General features: G+C 38.5%; 1 protein-coding gene across 1 annotated transcript; it reads right to left on the bottom strand.

The window, feature by feature from the left end:
• Positions 1 to 1,670: 1,670 nt before the first annotated feature.
• LOC115220865 (DNA-directed RNA polymerase II subunit RPB3) lies at positions 1,671 to 18,712 on the bottom strand. The gene is made up of 8 exons (XM_029791044.2): positions 18,504 to 18,712; positions 13,876 to 13,925; positions 9,497 to 9,618; positions 8,514 to 8,642; positions 5,181 to 5,229; positions 4,468 to 4,636; positions 2,808 to 2,848; positions 1,671 to 1,961 (listed from the first exon to the last, which is right to left on the bottom strand). The coding sequence occupies exons 1-8, from the start codon at positions 18,587 to 18,589 to the stop codon at positions 1,783 to 1,785; spliced, it is 825 nt and encodes a 274-aa protein (XP_029646904.1). The 5' UTR covers positions 18,590 to 18,712; the 3' UTR covers positions 1,671 to 1,782.
• Positions 18,713 to 19,066: the final 354 nt, after the last annotated feature.

Here is a 19,066-nt window from a genome sequence, read left to right as displayed (position 1 = left end):
GAGACGAAATACTGCTAAGCATTTCACTCGGTGTGCTAACAGTTCTGTCAGCTTGCCTTTGATGTTGGAAGACGTTAATGACTGTTTTTCTTAGAGATTATTTAAAACAACAGTGTTACCAGTCATATGGGTAACAATGGAAGTATACTTTTACCACCATGGATAATTTCAGGATACAATATATATTAAATGATAATTTAATTTTTATCAAATTTCTTGGTGCTTATAAAGGGTAAAGACCCCCTTCGGTCATGAATGACCATGGGATTGCACCTAGAAAGTTACCCTCCTAGACACAAGTCTGGGCAAGGTTGTTTATGGAAGACCAGCAGTCGCCCATGCATACCAGCCTCCCCTCTCCACGCCACCAGTGTTATCAAAGGGAAAGACAAAGGTCGATACAGCTTGGCACCAGTGACGTCGCAACTCATTTCTACAGCTGAGTGAACTGGAGCAACGTGAAATAAAGTGTCTTGCTCAAGAACACAACACGCAGCCCGGTCCGGGATTCGAGCTCACAACCTCACGATCGTAAGCTCGACGCTCTAACCACTGAGCCATGCGCCTTCACAGAAGGTACTTATACAGAATAATGAAATGAATACTAAATTTTAGCATTCTGTATAAGCACCAATAAATCCAATAAAAGTTAAATTATAATTATTATACGTATGTCATATTTCAGTAGAAAACCTGCCTCAACGAACCCTGTTTGACAGATGCCACATTGGGAAAATGGAGTTAAAATGATGATTAGATATGTCTGTATGTGTTTACTTTCTGCATGCCTTTACATGATACTATTGAAGCAAAAGAGTGACGTGAGATACCTTTAAACAACATGTCTTGTAGCCTCATGGTTTTGAGTGGCAAAGACCAATGGCATAAAAATCTCTTACTTGAAAAACAGGGGTAAAGATTGGCAACAGAAAGGACATAGATCTATGAAATACTGCCTCAGTCATTGTCCAACTTTTGCTGGCAGGGGAAGAAAAAGAGTCCACCCCCAACCAACATGAAAACAAAAAGTAATTTATGCAAGGATGTATAAGACAGCATCATAAAGACTGCTCTTGCTTGCTTCTCAAGGGCACAGAACACTTAAAACTCTCAACAAATACTTTGTACAAAGCATAAAAGGGACCAACAATGAAATTCTGCTCCAACATCTGGAATGAAGTTGCTACTTCACATACACAAACATCTGCACCCTTGCTAAAAGACCCTTCCAATCCACCACCTGTCAGCCACATTGTACTTTCACCTTATTGCCAGCTGCCACACCAGGCTCTTCATTCCCTCTCCAAAAAAGTCAGCTCTCTAAAATCACACTCCCTATTCCCTGCATCTAATCATGAAGGACACCAACTATGTCGATGTTGATCTCACTTGTTTCAAAGGGCCTGAGAAAGCCATGAAGGGGCTCTCTTCCACCAGACCAAAAATATTAACACTTTTGATACCAACTCCAGCTTCTACGATACAAACTTCATGTTTTTAAATAATTTAAATTGAAACCTACTGTAAAAATTTCATGTTAATTTATATTCCAAACACCAAACAAATTGTTACACTAAATTCTTCACAGTTTCCAAAATTAACTGAAAAATAGCCAGTGTATTTCAACAGAAAAGGGTTAAAAAAACAATAAAACCTCATTATGATAGAAATACAAAAGAATTAAAAATGCTTAGAATTTTATTAAGACTGAATTTTTTTTTTTATCTGAAATGATGAATGAAATGAAGAAAAAAAAACCTGATAAAATCTAAGAGATGATGTTCAAATTCGCAGGGCATCTCCCTGCATTTCTTGACTGAGTTGCGTCTGTAAATCACTCAATTTCTTCTTTAGGACTGCAATGGCTGAAAAAACAATATTTTCTGGCCGCAATGAAGCACATGATTCCACATTGTAGTAGAATTTGTTTGGTCTTCCAGAAGGGTCAAACGGGGCTTGAGCTGAAAAGAGAATGAGATGAAATGTTTTAGAATTGAAACATACACACAAAGACACATGCTTACATATCAGATAACGAGAGCTTGATGCAGGCCATTGACTAATTGGCTCCTGTTGAAGTGCCCAATGCATACCAGCATGGAAGAAGCAAGTCACACTCACACATAGGTAGATAGACAGACAAATAACTAGATAACAGATAACTAGATCTAGACTGCTAATATATGTAACACTGCTATGTGAAACACTACCAACAATAGTGTGACAAATGCATCTTTTATTTCAAAAGTGAAACACCAATACTTGAACAAGATTTTATCAACAATGGTATGATGAATGCATCTTCTTTTCAACAACTATTAAAAGTACCAGAGGTCAACTGGTCAGCTAATTTGATCTCAGTTGATCACTTTAAACACTGTTAAAATAATTTTAACAAATGAAAAACAACTGACATGCTGAAGGATTTAAAAAAACACAGCAAAACCATTTGGTGCATTCGTTGACGGTATGACTTTATACTGAATACAAATCATTTACATAAGATCAAGTTTGTTGTCATTACTATGTCTGTGAAGAGAAAGGAAGTATCAGAGACGACCAAACATTGATAAGAAGGTCTTATAGCGCCAGGATTGTGAAATAGTGACATCAATGATGGCACAACATTGCAAAACTCATACCTCAAATATCTTTTTTAAATCCTTTTAAACATATGATGATGATGATTATATTTAGTATAGCTTCCATTGTTTACAGCAATCAGATAAGTTATTTGAATAAAATACTCAATTCCTGCCCAAATCAGATAATTGAGGTCTAATGGAAGTGGGGAGTGTATAACTTACGGGGATCATCAGGCTCAAGCTCACTGTATTCACTTCGAGGCCTGAAAGAAAATAGAAAGAGAATAAATATAAAACCATTAAAAAGACAAACAATAGAATAATTTTATTCATATAGAAATAGACAGGGCAGTAAATAGAGTATACCATGGCATTGTCAAACTTTATACGTTATGTTGTTCAATTAACTGAGAGGAATAGAAAAATCTTCTAGCGGAATGTTGTACTGATCTATTACCTTAAACACGCCTGATCAATGATTTGGTAGTCCAGTAACTTACATACACCCTGCTCTCAAAGGATCTTTGTCTTGTGAGTTATTTGGTGACCCCCACAGCGCTGGTGCAATGTAAAAAGCATCCAGTCCACAGTGGTTGGCATTTGGAAGGGTATCCAGGTGTAAAAACCATGCCAAAACAGGCCTCACCAGTGCTGGTGCCATGTAAAAAGCTCTCGGTCCACTCAGTAAGGTGGTTGCAATTATGAAGGGCATTAAGCCATAAAATACAATGCCAAAACAGACTGTGAAGCCTGGTGCAGTCTTCTGATTTACCAGCACCTGTCAAACCGTCGAACTCATGCCAACATGCTGCCTAAACATCTAAACATTGAGACAATATTTCATCGCGATTGCTATTGTTGTTTAACGAAGGTCAGTTCCAACTGAATAGAACAATGATCAAAAATATTCCAGGGAAGGGGAGATATGAATAAAATGGTTTCGAATGGTGCTGAAAAATTTAAGAAGAGATAAAGAGTAGTGAAGTATAAAGAGAAAGAGTTGAAGTATTTTGAGGGGGGAGTGGAAGTGTGTGTGTGGGGGGGGCTAAGCACAAGGTGAAACACACACCTGTTGGTTGGTAGACATTAATTAAAGTGGGAAGATAATCCACAGTGAAGATGGCAAAAAATTTAAAAATCAAGGGAGACAAGTGAAGATCAGGAATACGTTAGTCTAATGCAGTGGTTCTCAACTGTGGCCCATATAAGATTTTTGGGGGACCACGCTAGCAAAATAGTAAATTGGGGATCCACAGTGGTATTTTAGGGGTCCATGCTAAATTCTGATTTAAATCTATGTAATTTAAGAAACAGCTAAGTTTGTGCATAGTTCAACTTGCACGTGTGAAGGCGTGATAAGTAAAAAGAATTTTGAAGGAATTAATTTTTAAACATCAAATGGCCATGGGAGTCCAACAGAATAAAACAGTAAACCAAGGGGTCCATAGATAAAAATGGCTGAGAACCTCTGGTCTAATACTTTACTCTCTCAACTACGCCTATTTGAGCGTGATTGTTACTGTCGCCTTACTGTCACCTGTGCTGGTGGCATGTGTACAAAAATTCGAGTGAGGTCGTTGCCAGTATCGCCTGACTGGCCTCCGTGTCAGTGGCACATAAAAAGCACCCACTACACTCTCATTTACACGACTCTGAATGTTCTCATATTCATAGTCTGTGATTAAAGTCCATTTCTTATGGTTTTGCAATCTCAGGACATGGACAGAAGACTTTCTTCTGGTTAGAATCACTAAACTATTCAGCGGATGACATTCCCCTGAAAGCCTAACATTCATTTGTCAACCAGGCCAACTGGAGCATGTAGAATCAAATGTCTTGTCCAAGAGATGGTTGATAGTTATTTTAGTTCTTGAAAATTTACCATTCTTCAGGTTTGGGAAGCAGAGTGTGGCGTAAAGCATTGTCTGGATCATATTCAAAGGCGACTCCACAAGTTGGATTCCATTTTGCATGCTCCTTGGCAAAACCTTTACGAGCGAAAGCCCGTAGCTTCAGTTCTTGTCCTTTACGAAGTTTTACAATAAGAATATCTGCAAAATAAAGAGAATTTTACATAAGATCAGAGATGAAGACAAACCATTGACATTCATTTACAAAAATCATGCAATATAAAAACTTGGAGACAAAACACACACACTCACATACACCAAGCTTCTTTCAGGTTCCATCTCACAAGGCTCTGGTTGGTCAAGGGCTACTTGCCCAAAGTGTAACAGAGAGGGGCTAAACCCCAAACCATGAGGTTGGGAAGAAAGCTTTTTAATCACACAGCCATACCTGCACCTACATCAACAAAATAAAGTTCTTGTGCAAAAGTAAAAAATCATTAAGGGAAAATATTGTTGTTAGCCCCAGGTCAGCTGTGATGGAGAAGACGAAGATCAAAATCTTTCCGGCCACAATCATCTTGTCTTTCTGTTTTCAAATATAGTGTAACTCCCATTTTTAAGACAGGAGAGTGTAGTCTAAGGGAAGTTCAGCTGATATTTCCAACAGACCCAGTAACTAAGTAGGAGCTCCCTTGTTGTGAGAAAAACTAGATTAAATTATTATTATTATTTCAAGATGGCTTACCATCTGTCTCTTCATATTCACTTGCTTCTTCACGATGTCTGGAAGTTACCTGGAATAAAAATTACAACAATAATTTCTTTATCATTACCATCAGGGCCATTTTTTATGCACATAACAAAACCAAGATATGAGATGCATTCAAAAAGTATCTGACTTTATTTTCTTTCCTGCCAAAACCAATGCTACATGAGCAAACTCCTTCGGGTGGGCGGTGGTGCCACTCTTCCTACGCATGTGTGAAAATTTTTGTGCCACTAGGCCATATCAATTTCCATCTGTTACACCCAGAGTACAGACATGTAGTGTGTGCTCGTCAGATTCCCATTTTCAGGCAAAATGACCACCGAAAGCATTGAGCAAAGATCATAAACCCATGTCTTATCACCAGTAATGATTGCCTTCATGGAGTCCTGGGTCACGGCTTACACAATCCATCATGTCCTGAGCAATTTCCATGCAGAGTTGCTTCTGTTGCACCATCAGCACTTCGGGATAAATTTCACTGACACTCTATGCATGCACAAATCCTCCATTAAGATGGAATGCACTGATCCTGTGCTTATTCCCACTTCGTAAGCAATTCCCTGATTTGTTACACGAGTGCCTTTCATGAGTATTTGCCAAACCTTCTCAATCGGCTCCTCATTTCAGCTTGTGGATGGCCTGCCTTGCTTTTCATTGAAATGCAACCATGATTGAAGTAATTGCACCACTCCTTGATCTGGGTTTTGCCCATGGCATCATTGTTGAAGGCTTGCTGAATCTTCTGGATGGTTTGAGCTTGAGTATCACCAAGCTTTAGCAAAATCTGATGCAATATCTCTGCTTGATGCATTTGGTGAAAGTGAAAATCCAACAAGTGTGCAGATGTCTGTACTCTAGGCAAAAGAGCCAGGGACTAATGTGGCCTACCAGCATGAAAGTTTTCAGGTATGTACAGGAAGGGTGGCATCACATCCCACCCAAAGTAGTTCTGGCAATGAAAAAATAAAGTTGGTCACCTTTTGAGGAGTTACAAAAACATTATAGCAATAGACAAAGTAATATATGGAAACAAATAAAAGGATAAAGACTGATATCATCATCATCATCATCATTTAGCGTCCGCTTTCCATGCTAGGATGGGTTGGACGGTTCAACTGGGGTCTGTGAAGCCAGAAGGCTGCATCAGGCCCAGTCAGATCTGGCAGTGTTTCTACGGACTGGATGCCCTTCCTAACGCCAACCACTCCGTGAGTGTAGTGGGTGCTTTTTACGTGCCACCCGCACAGGTGCCAGACGGAGCTGGCAGACGGCCATGGATGGATGGTGCTTTTTACGTGCCACTGGCACGGGGGCCAGGCGAGGCTGGCAACGACCACGAACGGATGGTGCTTTTTACGTGCCACCGGCACGGAGGCCAGGCGAGGCTGGCAACGGCCACGAACGGATGGTGCTTTTTACGTGCCATAGGCACGGAGGCCAGTTGGTGCGGCGCTGGCAACGGCCACGATCGGATGGTTCGCTTACTTGTCACCGGCACTGGTATCACAGCTGCAGTTTCCATTGATGTTGATCGGCTTCGATTTTGGTTCTGCTTTCTGATATCTGATTTGATTTGGTTTTTGCCTCAACGGGTCTTCACAAGTGGAGTTTTGTGTCCCAAGAAGGAAAGGTATGTATAAGTCGACTGGCTACATACCAGGTAGAGGCCATGGGTTATGGTCTCACTAGTCTTGCCGGGTCTTCTCACGCACAGCATACTACCATAGGTCTCGGTCTCTAGTCATTTCCTTAGTGAGACCTAAAGTTCGAAGGTCGTGCTTCACCACCTCGTCCCAGGTTTTCCTGGGTCTACCTCTTCCACAGGTTCCCTCAACTGCTAGGGTGTGGCACTTTTGCACACAACTATCTTCAGCCATTCTTGTCACATGATCATACCAGCGCAAACGTCTCTCTTGCACACCACAACTGATGCTTCTTAGGTCCTACTTTTCTCTGAGAATATGTATGTGTCTGTTTGCATGTTTGCATCACTAAAACTCGAGAACTACCCAACGGATTTCATTCAAATTTACACACACACACACACATATATATATACACACAAATATACATACATGTCTATATATATGGATATATATATATAGGTATGGTTGTGTACTTAAGATGTCCCTTTCCCAACTATGATGTTTTAGATTCAGTCCTACTGCATAGAAACACAAAGAAAATGTTGTTGCCATTTTTATATTTCCAGCAAAGTCCCATAAGTCTTCACTTTTAAAGCAGTGAAATATAAACTCTTCTACATATGAAAGAGAAAAGGTTGAAGGCAAGTGGAGCACCTGGATGTAAAAATACTTGTCCAACCTATGTCAACTAAGCAATAATAATAATAATAATAATAGTAAAAAGGAGATCAAAAATTGCTGTGCATGTTGAAACCCAGTTGTGGAATGTCAAGGTAGAAGAAAGAAAGTCGGAAATAAAAACTAATGAACAAATTAATACAGAGATATTGTAAATAGGCAGAACTACTTGTTCATTTTGTTTTTGGATTTGGTTTGCAAGATTCTTTATATGAGTTCGTGTGTTCAAGCATATTCTGTTATGTCTGGGGAGAGTCATTTTCTTTTTGTGCCTTATAATGTAACACACTCACCAGTAAAATTTTCACTCTTTTCTTATTTATATTTTCCTAAAATTTTCATTGCATCTTGCAATCTTTTCAATAGTTTTTCGAAAACTATTGAAAAGGTTGCAAGATGCAACGAAAATGACTCTCCCCAGACACAACAGAATACTTGTTCATTATTTTAGTGATTGTGGTTGAGTCATTTGTACTTGATGTAAAACCATGTATGACCAAGCTGGTTCCTTGAAGAAACCCATACTATGCACTCTAAAGGTTTCTCATCTTAGGAGCTGTCCTTTCAATTTCATTTGCAAAGCTTAGAGAAAGACCTGAGGGTACAGTAGAAGACACTTGTGAAAAATGTTACACAGTAGGATTGAACTCAGCTATTCATGATTGTCAATCAAACCTCTTAAACCATTCACCCATCAGAGCAGACCACGTGCGCAGACAAACATACACAATACATACGTGATCCGTTGTATGAAACCAAAGTCAAGTTTAAGACATTATATAAGGTTGTCCCAAAAGTTCGTAGAAAGTCTTGGAAAATAATGGTCTTTATTTTGAGGAATAATTTTTGTTGTTTTTGTTAGTACTTGGCGAGTAAAAATTCAATTTTCGCAAGTGTTTACAAACTTTTGGGACAACCTAATAATATATGAGAGGTGTCGTTAATAGTTAAGTTGTGATAATGAATAGAAAAGGGCAATACTGACCGGTACAACTTTGGGGTTCTTACTTATCAGATCTGCTGTGGTCACATGCCTTGTCTGGTCATCAAGACATTTAACGTCCAGAGAAAACTCTACAGCACATTCACTGCAGAAGTCCTCACATGCACAATCCTGAGAAGAAAGAAAAAAGAAAGCCAACACATATCAGCAGGGATTTAATGGAAAATTAACGGGAGAAGGGAGAGCAGAAGGGAGAGCAAGAAGAGAGAGTAAGAAGGAATGGGAGAGGCAGAGGAAGAGAGAAGTGAATGGGAGGAGGAGGTGAGAGAGATAAGGAGATAAGAAGAAAGATAAGAAGGGGAGAGAGAGTTTATGTCAAAGTGGAAAGAGTGGGGTTGGGTTAAGACTGTTTTATCACAAATTAATGTGGCTCTTTGTCATTTGATAATAATAATAATAATGATGATGACAAAAGGTCATTTTAAACCTTATGACAAGTACTTGTTTTATACCCCTTAAACAAATAAGTTTTATTCCTCTTTACAAATAAGTAAAGTTGGCCTCAGCAACAATCAACTCAGAATATACAGGGTCATAATAATGATCTCTAATGTTGACACATTGGCTATAAATTTGTAGAGACACTATGGTTTAAACTACAGGACCATTAACAACTTGGAGTGAAGACTGAACCAACTAGTTTATTCTCACATTAAAACTGATTAACAACAGCTTATGTCTATCCCCCAGTTTAAGTTAAGTATAGAGAAATGATATCCTAAAACTGAGGTGCCACATAAAAAGCAGTGGAGATGATGAGTTGGTCATGCTGAGGTACCATCATTATAAAACTAATACAAAAATGGTTCTATTAATACATATTTCATTAACCCAGAGGATGGAGAGTTATGTTAATTCTGTCAGGATTTGAACTCAGAACATAAAAGTAAGTGGTGGCATAACAACAACAATACAAGAAAGAGAAGAATAAGAAAGAAAGAAAATCAGGTAATGCTGCTACTCACTCTAGAATAAACCATTTTGTCCACCACTTCGTCACTGGTGAGAGGAATGAGACCAATCCGATGGGATATAAACTCATCAAACAATACCGAGGAATTGGCTTCCATCTGGACCCAGTCAATGGCTGACAAAATATAAACGACAGCAGCAGCAAGTTAACAGGGAATTAATTACATGTATAAAAATTAGTTCTGAGGTTGACACGTGACAACATCCAAAGAGAAAGGACAGACAGAAAGTTGATTAACATTACAGGTATTATATATATATATACATATACAGTAATCCCTTGATCATCGTGGGTGCTATGTTCCAAAACCCCCTTCAATAGGTGAAAATCTGTGAAGTAGAAACAGTACACTTTTATTTTTTATAATTTGTATATATTTATTTCAAATGCAAAAGAACACCACACATTCGCCTCCTGAGTTTCGTTTTCCATACAGTATGCGTGATTCTGTGTTTATTCATCCACGGTACACTATGTATTTTCTTTTTATATATTTTAATTAATGTGTTATACAGTGCAGTACTGTACTGTATTTTTATTTATTAATTTTCTATTTGACCACAGAAAGTTTAGGAACCTTTCTAAGCTGTTGAAGATGACAATGAACAGTTGTATGGTTTGAACTGAGCTTTATTGCCAATTCTTCAACTGATAATGCAGGATTTTCTTCAAGTAATGCCCCAAGGAGCTTATCATCAAACTCAACTCGACGCCCTGTTCGATCTTCATGGTCAAGGCTGAAATCTCCACTTCTGAATTTTGCAAACCATCTTCTGCAAGTTCTTTCATTCAAGCATTCTTTCCCATAAACTGAGTGTATATTTCGAGTCACTTCGGCTGCAGAGTTTCCTTTTTTGTACTCATAAAGCATTATGTGCTTCAAATGCTTTTTGGATACTTCCATGTTAGAAAGGGTTTTAATCAAAGAAATTTTAATTCTATTATTCTGTAAAATAATATTTAATTAGTTTAAATGTACACAAATGCATAAAAATAATTTTTAATTCCATTAGACATTCTAAAATGCTATTAAATTTTATTCAGTTTTAAAACAGGTAAAATCGGAGAGAACTTATGGGATGACCTTATATACATATATATATATATATATACAGCGTGTGGTGAATAAACTGTTGTCTAAATTACGCAAAAATGAAAATAACACTGACATCTCATTTTAACAGATATATTTACCAAAATTACATAAAAATATCTTGAAATGCTAAAGAGTAAATTTACTCAATAAAATCGCCATTAGCTTCAACCACAGCCTCCTTGTTTAAGTTGGTGAATGCTGCCATAATCCCTGCCTTCAATTCATCTTTACAAGGAGTTTTGTTGGTCTCTCCCTCAACTGCACCCCACACATGATAATCAAGAGGGTTGCAATCTGGGGAATTCGGTAGCCAGATGTTAGGGGTGATGTGGTTGCAGAAATTGTCTGACAGCCACGACTGGGTTCACCTGCTTGTATGGCATGGTGCAGAGTCCTGTTGCCAGACATAGGGTCTTCCAGCAGCCATCCTCTTGACCCAGGACAGCACTACCTCCTCCAGGCACCTGATGTAGGCCTTTCTGTTGAGTCTGAAACTGTATGGGAGGATGAATAGAAGCATAACATCGCCATCACTAGTAATCACTCCAAAGACTGTAATGTTGACTGGACATTTGATTTTTATCACTCTTGGTACATGTCCTCAGATTGACACCCAAACACTCTGAAATGTTGGTATTGGAGCTTCCAGTGTGAATGCCAAACAGTACAGCATGTCATTTCGAAATTTCTGACAGAGTGAACAGCATCATGGTGCTGTTTTTCTTGCAGATGGTGCCCAACTGATCCTACTATACTGTGTAGTCAACAAAATCAAAAAGAAGCAACATGCATGTGTGAAATTAAAAATATAAAATGGCAACAATTTACCCATCACACCCTGTATATATATGTATGTGTGTGTGTGTGTGTGTGTGTAATATTAAAATGAGAAGGAACATGGTCAGTGCTCACCCCACCCAAACATTTGAATTTAGATTAATGAAGGGACATAACTCCACACTACATGGGATTTGGTTTACATGTTATTCACCACCCTTACTATGACGATAATTCTTTCTGATTTTGGCATTAGGTCAATAATTTAAGGAGAGGGGATTAATTATTGACACAAGAATTAACTGATACTTTATTTTATCAACCCTGAAAGGTCGAGAGGCAAAGTTGACCATGACGGGATTTGAACACAGAATGTAAAGAGCTGGAAGAAATGTTGCTAAGCATTTTGCCTGATGTGCTAATGATTCTGTCAGAGTATTAGGTAATTGATTGACAGAATTGTTAGTGATGGACAAATGCCTTGAGGTTATTATTCAGGCTCTTTGTGTTCTGAGTTCAAATCCTGGTGAGGTCAACTTTGCATTTCATCTGCCTGGGGTTAATAAAATACCTGTCAAGTACTAGGGATCAAATCTTTCCTCTCCCTCATTCCCTCAGAATCAGTCGTACTGCATTGGGAATGTGTTGCCAGAAACCACTCCTAGTTTCCCTTTCCTACAAGAAATGATGATAGTTCTGCTGTTCTTCCAGCTTGGTTTGCAACTCCCACCTCTCTTTTTCTGTATCTACACAAACACACATACATTTCTCAAAACTATCGTCAAAGACAAGTCAAAAGTTTGAATCTTTATTCTGTCCACATCTTTCTCTCTGCCTTTCTCAAAGCATATTGACATGTATAGAAATGTACACACAGATAGAAATATATGAATGACAACAGTGTTATCTGCTTGTCTGCGTGTGTGTGTGTGTGTACACACAGACGTGCACAGAAACATTTCTTAACAGACATTAAGTTACCACTTCAAAAAATAATAAATTTCTTCTTTTAAAAGAAATATTTATTATAAACTGAAAAGAAAATGATAAACCTCCATTCTTTAAATTTCTCTTAATAAAATTAACTCCTGAATATTTATTTTTCTTTGTTGAACTTTAATAAGTTAATTTCTTCACAATAAGAAACGTTAAGTATCTATTTATCATTCCCTCTGTTTTCTTTTTATCTAAGTGGTGTCTCACCCAACACACAACTAACTTTTACTTCAGTTTTCTCCATTCGTTTATTTCAGAAAATTGTTGGAAAATTATTTTATAGCAGCTTTTTTGAAATTTATTATTAAAAAGGTTTGTCATGAAAGAAGACAATGTAAATTCACAATGTCAAGCAAGCATTGCAGATGCAGCCTTCTTTTTACATCAACCTCTTATCTATTTCTTTACTACCCACAAGAGGCTAAACATAGAGGGGACAAACAAGGACAGACAAACGGATTAAGTCGATTACATTGACCCCAGTGCGTAACTGGTACTTAATTTATCGACTCCGAAAGGATGAAAGGCAAAGTCGACCTCGGTGGAATTTGAACTCAGAACGTAACGGCAGACGAAATACGGCTACGCATTTCGCCCGGCGTGCTAACGAATCTGCCAGCTCGCCACCTTAATACACATCATCATGAGAGAGAGGAGATGTATTTATATGTATCAATATATAACAGGAATCAGTGTTGCAACAGCAGGGAACTAAAGCAAAAACAGGTGGTTGTTGTAGTTGCTTAGCCCAAGTTGATGCTGAATGATCAAAAGCATGTCAGCCATGACCATCCTGTCTCATTCGGACACAGTGTACCTGGGAGTATATTATGAAATATATCCTCCCATCTTTTAATCTGGTGGACTGTGCTTTTGAAGGAGATTTGATTGCTATTTCTTGATAGTCAAGCTACCATACAAAGCAGTGGTTCTTGACTGGGGTCCATATAACCCTTGGTGGGGGTCCATATAAGATTTTGCTGTTAAAATTTATTTGCAATAAATTGGTTATACTTCTACAATACACAAAATATTTTAATTTTTTTATACAATTCCTAATATATATATTTCTTTACTGCCCGCAAGGGGCTACACACAGAGGAGACAAACAAGGACAGACAAAGGGATTAAGTCGATAACATCGACCCCTGTGTATAACTGGTACTTATTTAATCAACCCCGAAAGGATGAAAGGCAAAGTCGACCTCGGCAGAATTTGAACTCAGAACGTAACGGCAGACGAAATGCCGCTAAGCACTTCGTCCGGTATGCTAACGATTCTGCCAGCTTGCCTCCCTTCCTAATAATATATAAGTATTAGAAATATAATAGGATTTTTTAAGACACTGAATAGCTGGGGGGTGTCAAGTAGAATAAAATAGGAATCAGAGGGGTTCATAAGTAAAAATGGTTGAGACACACTGATACAGAAGAGTATGCTGTCGTAGCTCAACTGAAAATAAGTGTTAGGAAGAAATGGGAAAAAGAATGTGATAACTCACCCATGGTAGGTACTTCTGCTATACATACTCGTCTAAGAGCATTGGCGGAGCTGAAAATAGGAGAAGAGGAGAAAAATTAGTTGAAGTGTGGACAGTAGATGCTGAAACATTGATAACGATGAGATCAAAGATTCTGATGATGGCAGTGGTGTTGATGATGATACTAGTGATTATGATGTCGATAACTCTAATTATGATGATATTAGCGACTATCATAATCATCATCATTTTAACATCAACATTTCCATGCTTGCATGGGTCAGAGAGAATTTACTGAAGTAGATTTTTCTACAGTTTGGAGTTCTTCCTGTGTCAACCTTTACTGGTTCCTAAGCAAGGTAATATTTCTTCAGACCAGACATGTTTTTGCAGGACATTGAAAATGAATAGCACAGCTTGTATGACAGTGACAATCATTTATAACTATCACATGATGTCAGGACAATGGAGACACAAACACACACATATAAATATAGTGTTGAGAAATATTTGTGTGTCTGTGTGGTTAGAAGTTTGTTCTCAACTACACAGTTCCAGGCTCAATCTTTGGCACATGTCTTCCATTATTTGGTAGACGGAAACTGAAAGAAGCCTGTCGTATATGTGTGTGTGTGTGTGTGTGTGTGTGTTCCTTGCTTTGACATTGTTAGATAGTTGTAAGCAAGCATCACTGTAATGCAAGCTTTGTCCATTTCCAATATTCTGTGAAAGCATGTCAAGTCAGGGGCAAATGCTACCTAGTTTGGAAACAGGTGAGAGTTGGTGACAGGAAGAGCATCCAGTTGTAGAAAATCCACCTCAACAATTACTGTCCAACCAATGCAAGCATGGAAAAGTGAACATTAAACGCTGCAGCAGCTGATATGCATATATACATAACGGCTTTTAGATTTCATCTACCAAAGGTTTTATTAAGTTTGGGCTTATAGTAGAAGACTCTTGCCAAAGGTTCTATGCAGTGGGGCTGAACCCAAAACTATGCGGTTGGGAAGTAAACCTATTGACCACACACCCCTACATATACCTGGTGTATGTACACACACACACATATCACAAAATGCACTGATTAACTCAGGTTTCTACAAAATAGTCATATCCAAAAATAGAAGTAATAAACAGCAACATTTCACTTGTTGCAGTAGAATAAGGAGGCAGAGTAACTGCATGCGAGCCAGGGTTTTATTGGTGACTTGGTCAGTCCTCTTGATGTTTAGGATCCATCTCAGGCCAGAGAAGGAAGGCACTGAACTGAGAACACAAAGCTCTGTAGACTGCAACCTTGGTGTGTGCTGTTAGCTTACTATTCTCCCCGGCCCTCATCAACCTAACGAGTGTTGTGGCTGCTTTTCCAATATGTCTACTATTGATCTCAGACTCGAGATGTAAGTTGTCCAGGATGTTGGAACCAATGCACGTAAGCTTCTGGACTGCTCACAATTGTTAATGGCAATGGCAGTAGGGTGCTCAAGACCTTGGCCCAGCACTTTTGCCTTCTTTAGAGAGATGGTTAAGTCAAAGTCTTGACAGGCTCTTGTAAAACTGTCCATGAGGCATTGCAGTTGTTCCTCTGAGTGTTACCATATCCACATCTGAAAACAACATGTTCCTGATGAGTACTTTGGATCTTGTCCTCAGTCGAGACACACTCAAATTGAAGCTAGGAGTGAGCACATACCCTGTTTCACACCACTGCAAATGCTGAAGCATTCTGAGAAAGAACCATCAAACTGTAAGACACCTTTCATGTCTGTAAGGAATGACTGAATGATACTGAGTAACTCTGGAGGGTACCTAATCTTGGCGATATCTGCTCATAAGGTTGAAGGCTTTCATGAGGTTGATGAAAGTGATGTGAAGTGGTCGTCTTTGATTTCTGCATTTGTTTTGTAATTGTCGAAGAGAGTAGATCACGTCAATTTTGGAGCATTCTGGTTTGAAACTACACTGAGACTCTGAATAAACCCTTTCAGTGATTTTCTTCAGTTTGTTCAGGACCACAGGAATTAAACCCTTCCCTTAGCAAGGAAATTCTTCTATAGTTGTTGTGATCACTTTTACCCCCTTTGTTTTTGTACATGGTAACAATACTAGTCTCTCATGTCCAGTGGCATTGCACCTTTTAGAGTTGGTACAGCAGTTTGTGTAGATGCCACTCAATGCTAGTCGAGCACTTGATGGTCCCCATTGGAATGCCATTCAATCCCAGTGCTTTGCCAATGGAAGTCAATCAATGGCTTTGCTCAGCTCTTCAAGTACTTGTATCACGTTCCTTCATTATTGATAGACATATCAGTGTCTAGCCAACTTCATAATCAACCATATATATATATATATATATATATATATGTATGTATGTATGTATACACATAAGGTTGTGTATGTCCGATGGCATCACACCAGTGCAGAATCACCTCCCTCCGACAAGTCATCCTAACAAGACATCTGCATTGGCTGGGTTATGCCCTCCGTCGTCAACCAGGAGAATTCATCTACGAAGCAATTGCCCCAGCTCCCCTTCAGGGTTGGCGAAAGCGATGTGGTGGACAACGAAAAACCTGGCTGATGACAGTCAATGCTGATCTGGAGCCCAACCTAGGCCCCCATATCTACGGCGTTCGCCACTGGAATAAGGAGTGGTTGGAGATCTCGCAGTTGTTAGCCTCAAATCACCAGGTCTGGTCGGCGTTTGTGTGAGATGCAGCATTGAGGATGAATGAAGCCAGCTCAACCCACCCCGGGTGAATGCTGTCTCAAGACAAGTCAAGTCAAGTTGATCAGTAAAAGGTACTGTGTTGTGACAGTAGATGGTAACAAGGAGATACAGTAAGAGTTGGTGGTGAAGTAAGATCTGAAGATGCTAGGCTTCATAGGCAAGATAATGCTGGACCATGAATGATGGGAATGTGTCATATCACATATGGGACAATGTGATATGTCGCATATGGAACAATAAACAATCATGATGATGTATGTTTTCATCAAGTTTGTTTAAGCCTGTGTTGTAAGCCTTAAAAAATGACTCAATTATATGTCTGACCTAGTAATTTGTTTGACTGTAATAAATCACTCTTCTGAAAATTTGTAGTTGTAAATTCTTTATATGACAAACTTTCTGAAACAAACTTAGGACAGAGTTGCTTCGTAAGAAAGGGAAAAGGTATAGAAATGGGGACCAGAATCGTTATTTTAATAAGTAACACAAGAATACTATCTTAAAAAAGAGGGTGGAGGGAACAGGTATCCTCGGTTTTATTTTATTCTTTCGCATACAGTATGGGACTTCGAGGGACAGATATTCAAAAACTCTGCAAAATTTAGTCAGTATTTTTACCTCAACTATTTCCAAGGAGTTCAGAGAAGAGTCTTGGGTGATATGTTGCTATTTCAGAATTAAAGAATCTTGCTCCTCGACTGAGAATTAGGAAGAAACAAAGTTGTGTTGTGTGAGCAAGTAATAATAATAATAATAATAATTCTTTCTAGTATAGGCACACAGCTTGAAATTGGGGAAGCGGGGCTAGTCTATTATACAGACTCCAGTGCCCAACTAGTACTTATTTTATCGACGTTAGTGTTCAACTGGTACTTATTTCATCGACCCTGAAAGGATTAAAGGCAAAGCCAACCTCGGCGGCATTTGAACTCAGTGCGTAAAGGCAGACGAAATGCCGCTGGAAATTTTTCTCAGCGGGTTAACGTTTCTGCCTTAATAATAACGATAATGGTCGCAAATTTTAGCACAAGGCCAGCTATTTCGGAGGATGGGGTAAGTCGATTACATCGACCCCAGTAATTAACTGGCACTTAATAATAATAATAATCTTTGGATCTTTTCGGTTTGAACGGCAGTTTTTTTCTAGCGGTGTCATATGAAATTGTCACCCATAATTATGACCCTAGAATCAATCTATTTTAGGGTTAGGGTTAGGGGTGGGGGGAAGGGTATCTTTTTTCTTCAGAAATGTAAATAAACCCAATCTGTTTCTTAAACGAGGGACATATTCATACGGCGCAGAATGTTTTCACCTCAATAGACGTCATTAATTGGTTGAAATTGCAGAAATTGAAGAAAAAAAACAACAAATATCTTACAAACTATAGAATTTTCTCAATAAAGCCAAAAGAAAAAATGTTTTATTTTGACACATTCTACCAGTATACGAAGTTTTAAAGTGTTTAGTTAACTAGAAATTGTCTGCCGTTCAAAAGGAAAAGATCCCATTCTACCAGTATACAAAGTTTAAAAGTGCTTAGTTACGTGGAAATCATTTAAAAAAACTGCCGTTCAAACCGAAAAGATCCTGATCTTCTTTTTTGGTTAACCTTTTTTAAAAATTTTTTATAGGTAAAAGGCCTGAAATTTTGATGGGATGGGGTTGTTAATTATAATTATATTGATTCCAGTGCTCCAACCTCGTTGGCATTTGAACTCCCGCGTAGCATTTTGTCCGATTCTGCTAGCTTACCGCTTTAGTATAATAATAATAATCCTTTTGGCGTCCTTTCTCCCATAGGCACAAGGCCTGAAATTTGTTGGTGTGGAGGGGACAAGTCGATTAGATCGACCCCAGTCCACAACAGGTACTTAATTTATAGACCCCGAAAGGATGAGAAGGATATTTATTTACCTGAGGTCTGTGTCCTCCAAAATGAATTTGATATTCTCATCAGTAAGCTGCGAGATGCTTACAACAGGTCTATTGGCGTAAGGCATGGATAATGAGTGTTGAACACATGGAATAGAAAAATAATTGCGAAGAAATTTCTTGAAGAACTCAATTGAACGGAACGATATTGCGGAGTGTGCTCTCAAAGCTGATGGTTAACAACAGAGATAAAAGTATGGAAACCAATATATCACATTGGTCACCAACTGGATTACAGTCAGTCTCTCTTTCTCTCTCTCTGTATATATATAATAATGAAATTAATTGTATACAGTGCTCAGGTGCACCACAAAATATATATATTTTATATAGAATTGAGTGAGTAAGAAACACGAAAGAGAAAGGCACTTAACACACATTTAGGAGTTATCTATAATAAATAATGATGAAATTATTGTATACAGCGCTCAGGTGCACCACAACTTGTCAAAAGTGCGTAGTGCACCTGAGCACTGTATACAATAATTTCATTATTATTTATTGTAGATAACTCCTACTAAATATATTTGGCAAATATTGCTATA

Source organism: Octopus sinensis, linkage group LG17 (assembly GCF_006345805.1).
Source record: "Octopus sinensis linkage group LG17, ASM634580v1, whole genome shotgun sequence".
Classification (NCBI taxonomy): domain Eukaryota; kingdom Metazoa; phylum Mollusca; class Cephalopoda; order Octopoda; family Octopodidae; genus Octopus; species Octopus sinensis.
Note: the sequence above shows the minus strand (reverse complement) of the source record. Positions and strands in the feature narration are given on the sequence as shown.

Excerpts from the sequence above, each read along its gene's own strand:
- LOC115220865 (XM_029791044.2), bottom strand. The coding sequence starts at position 18,589 with ATGCCTTACGCCAATAGACCTGTTGTAAGCATCTCGCAGCTTACTGAT. Across the intron at positions 13,926-18,503 it reads TTGGAGGACACAGACCTCAG|CTCCGCCAATGCTCTTAGAC; the intron begins GTAAATAAATAT and ends TCCTATTTTCAG. Across the intron at positions 4,637-5,180 it reads TGAATATGAAGAGACAGATG|ATATTCTTATTGTAAAACTT; the intron begins GTAAGCCATCTT and ends TTTATTTTGCAG.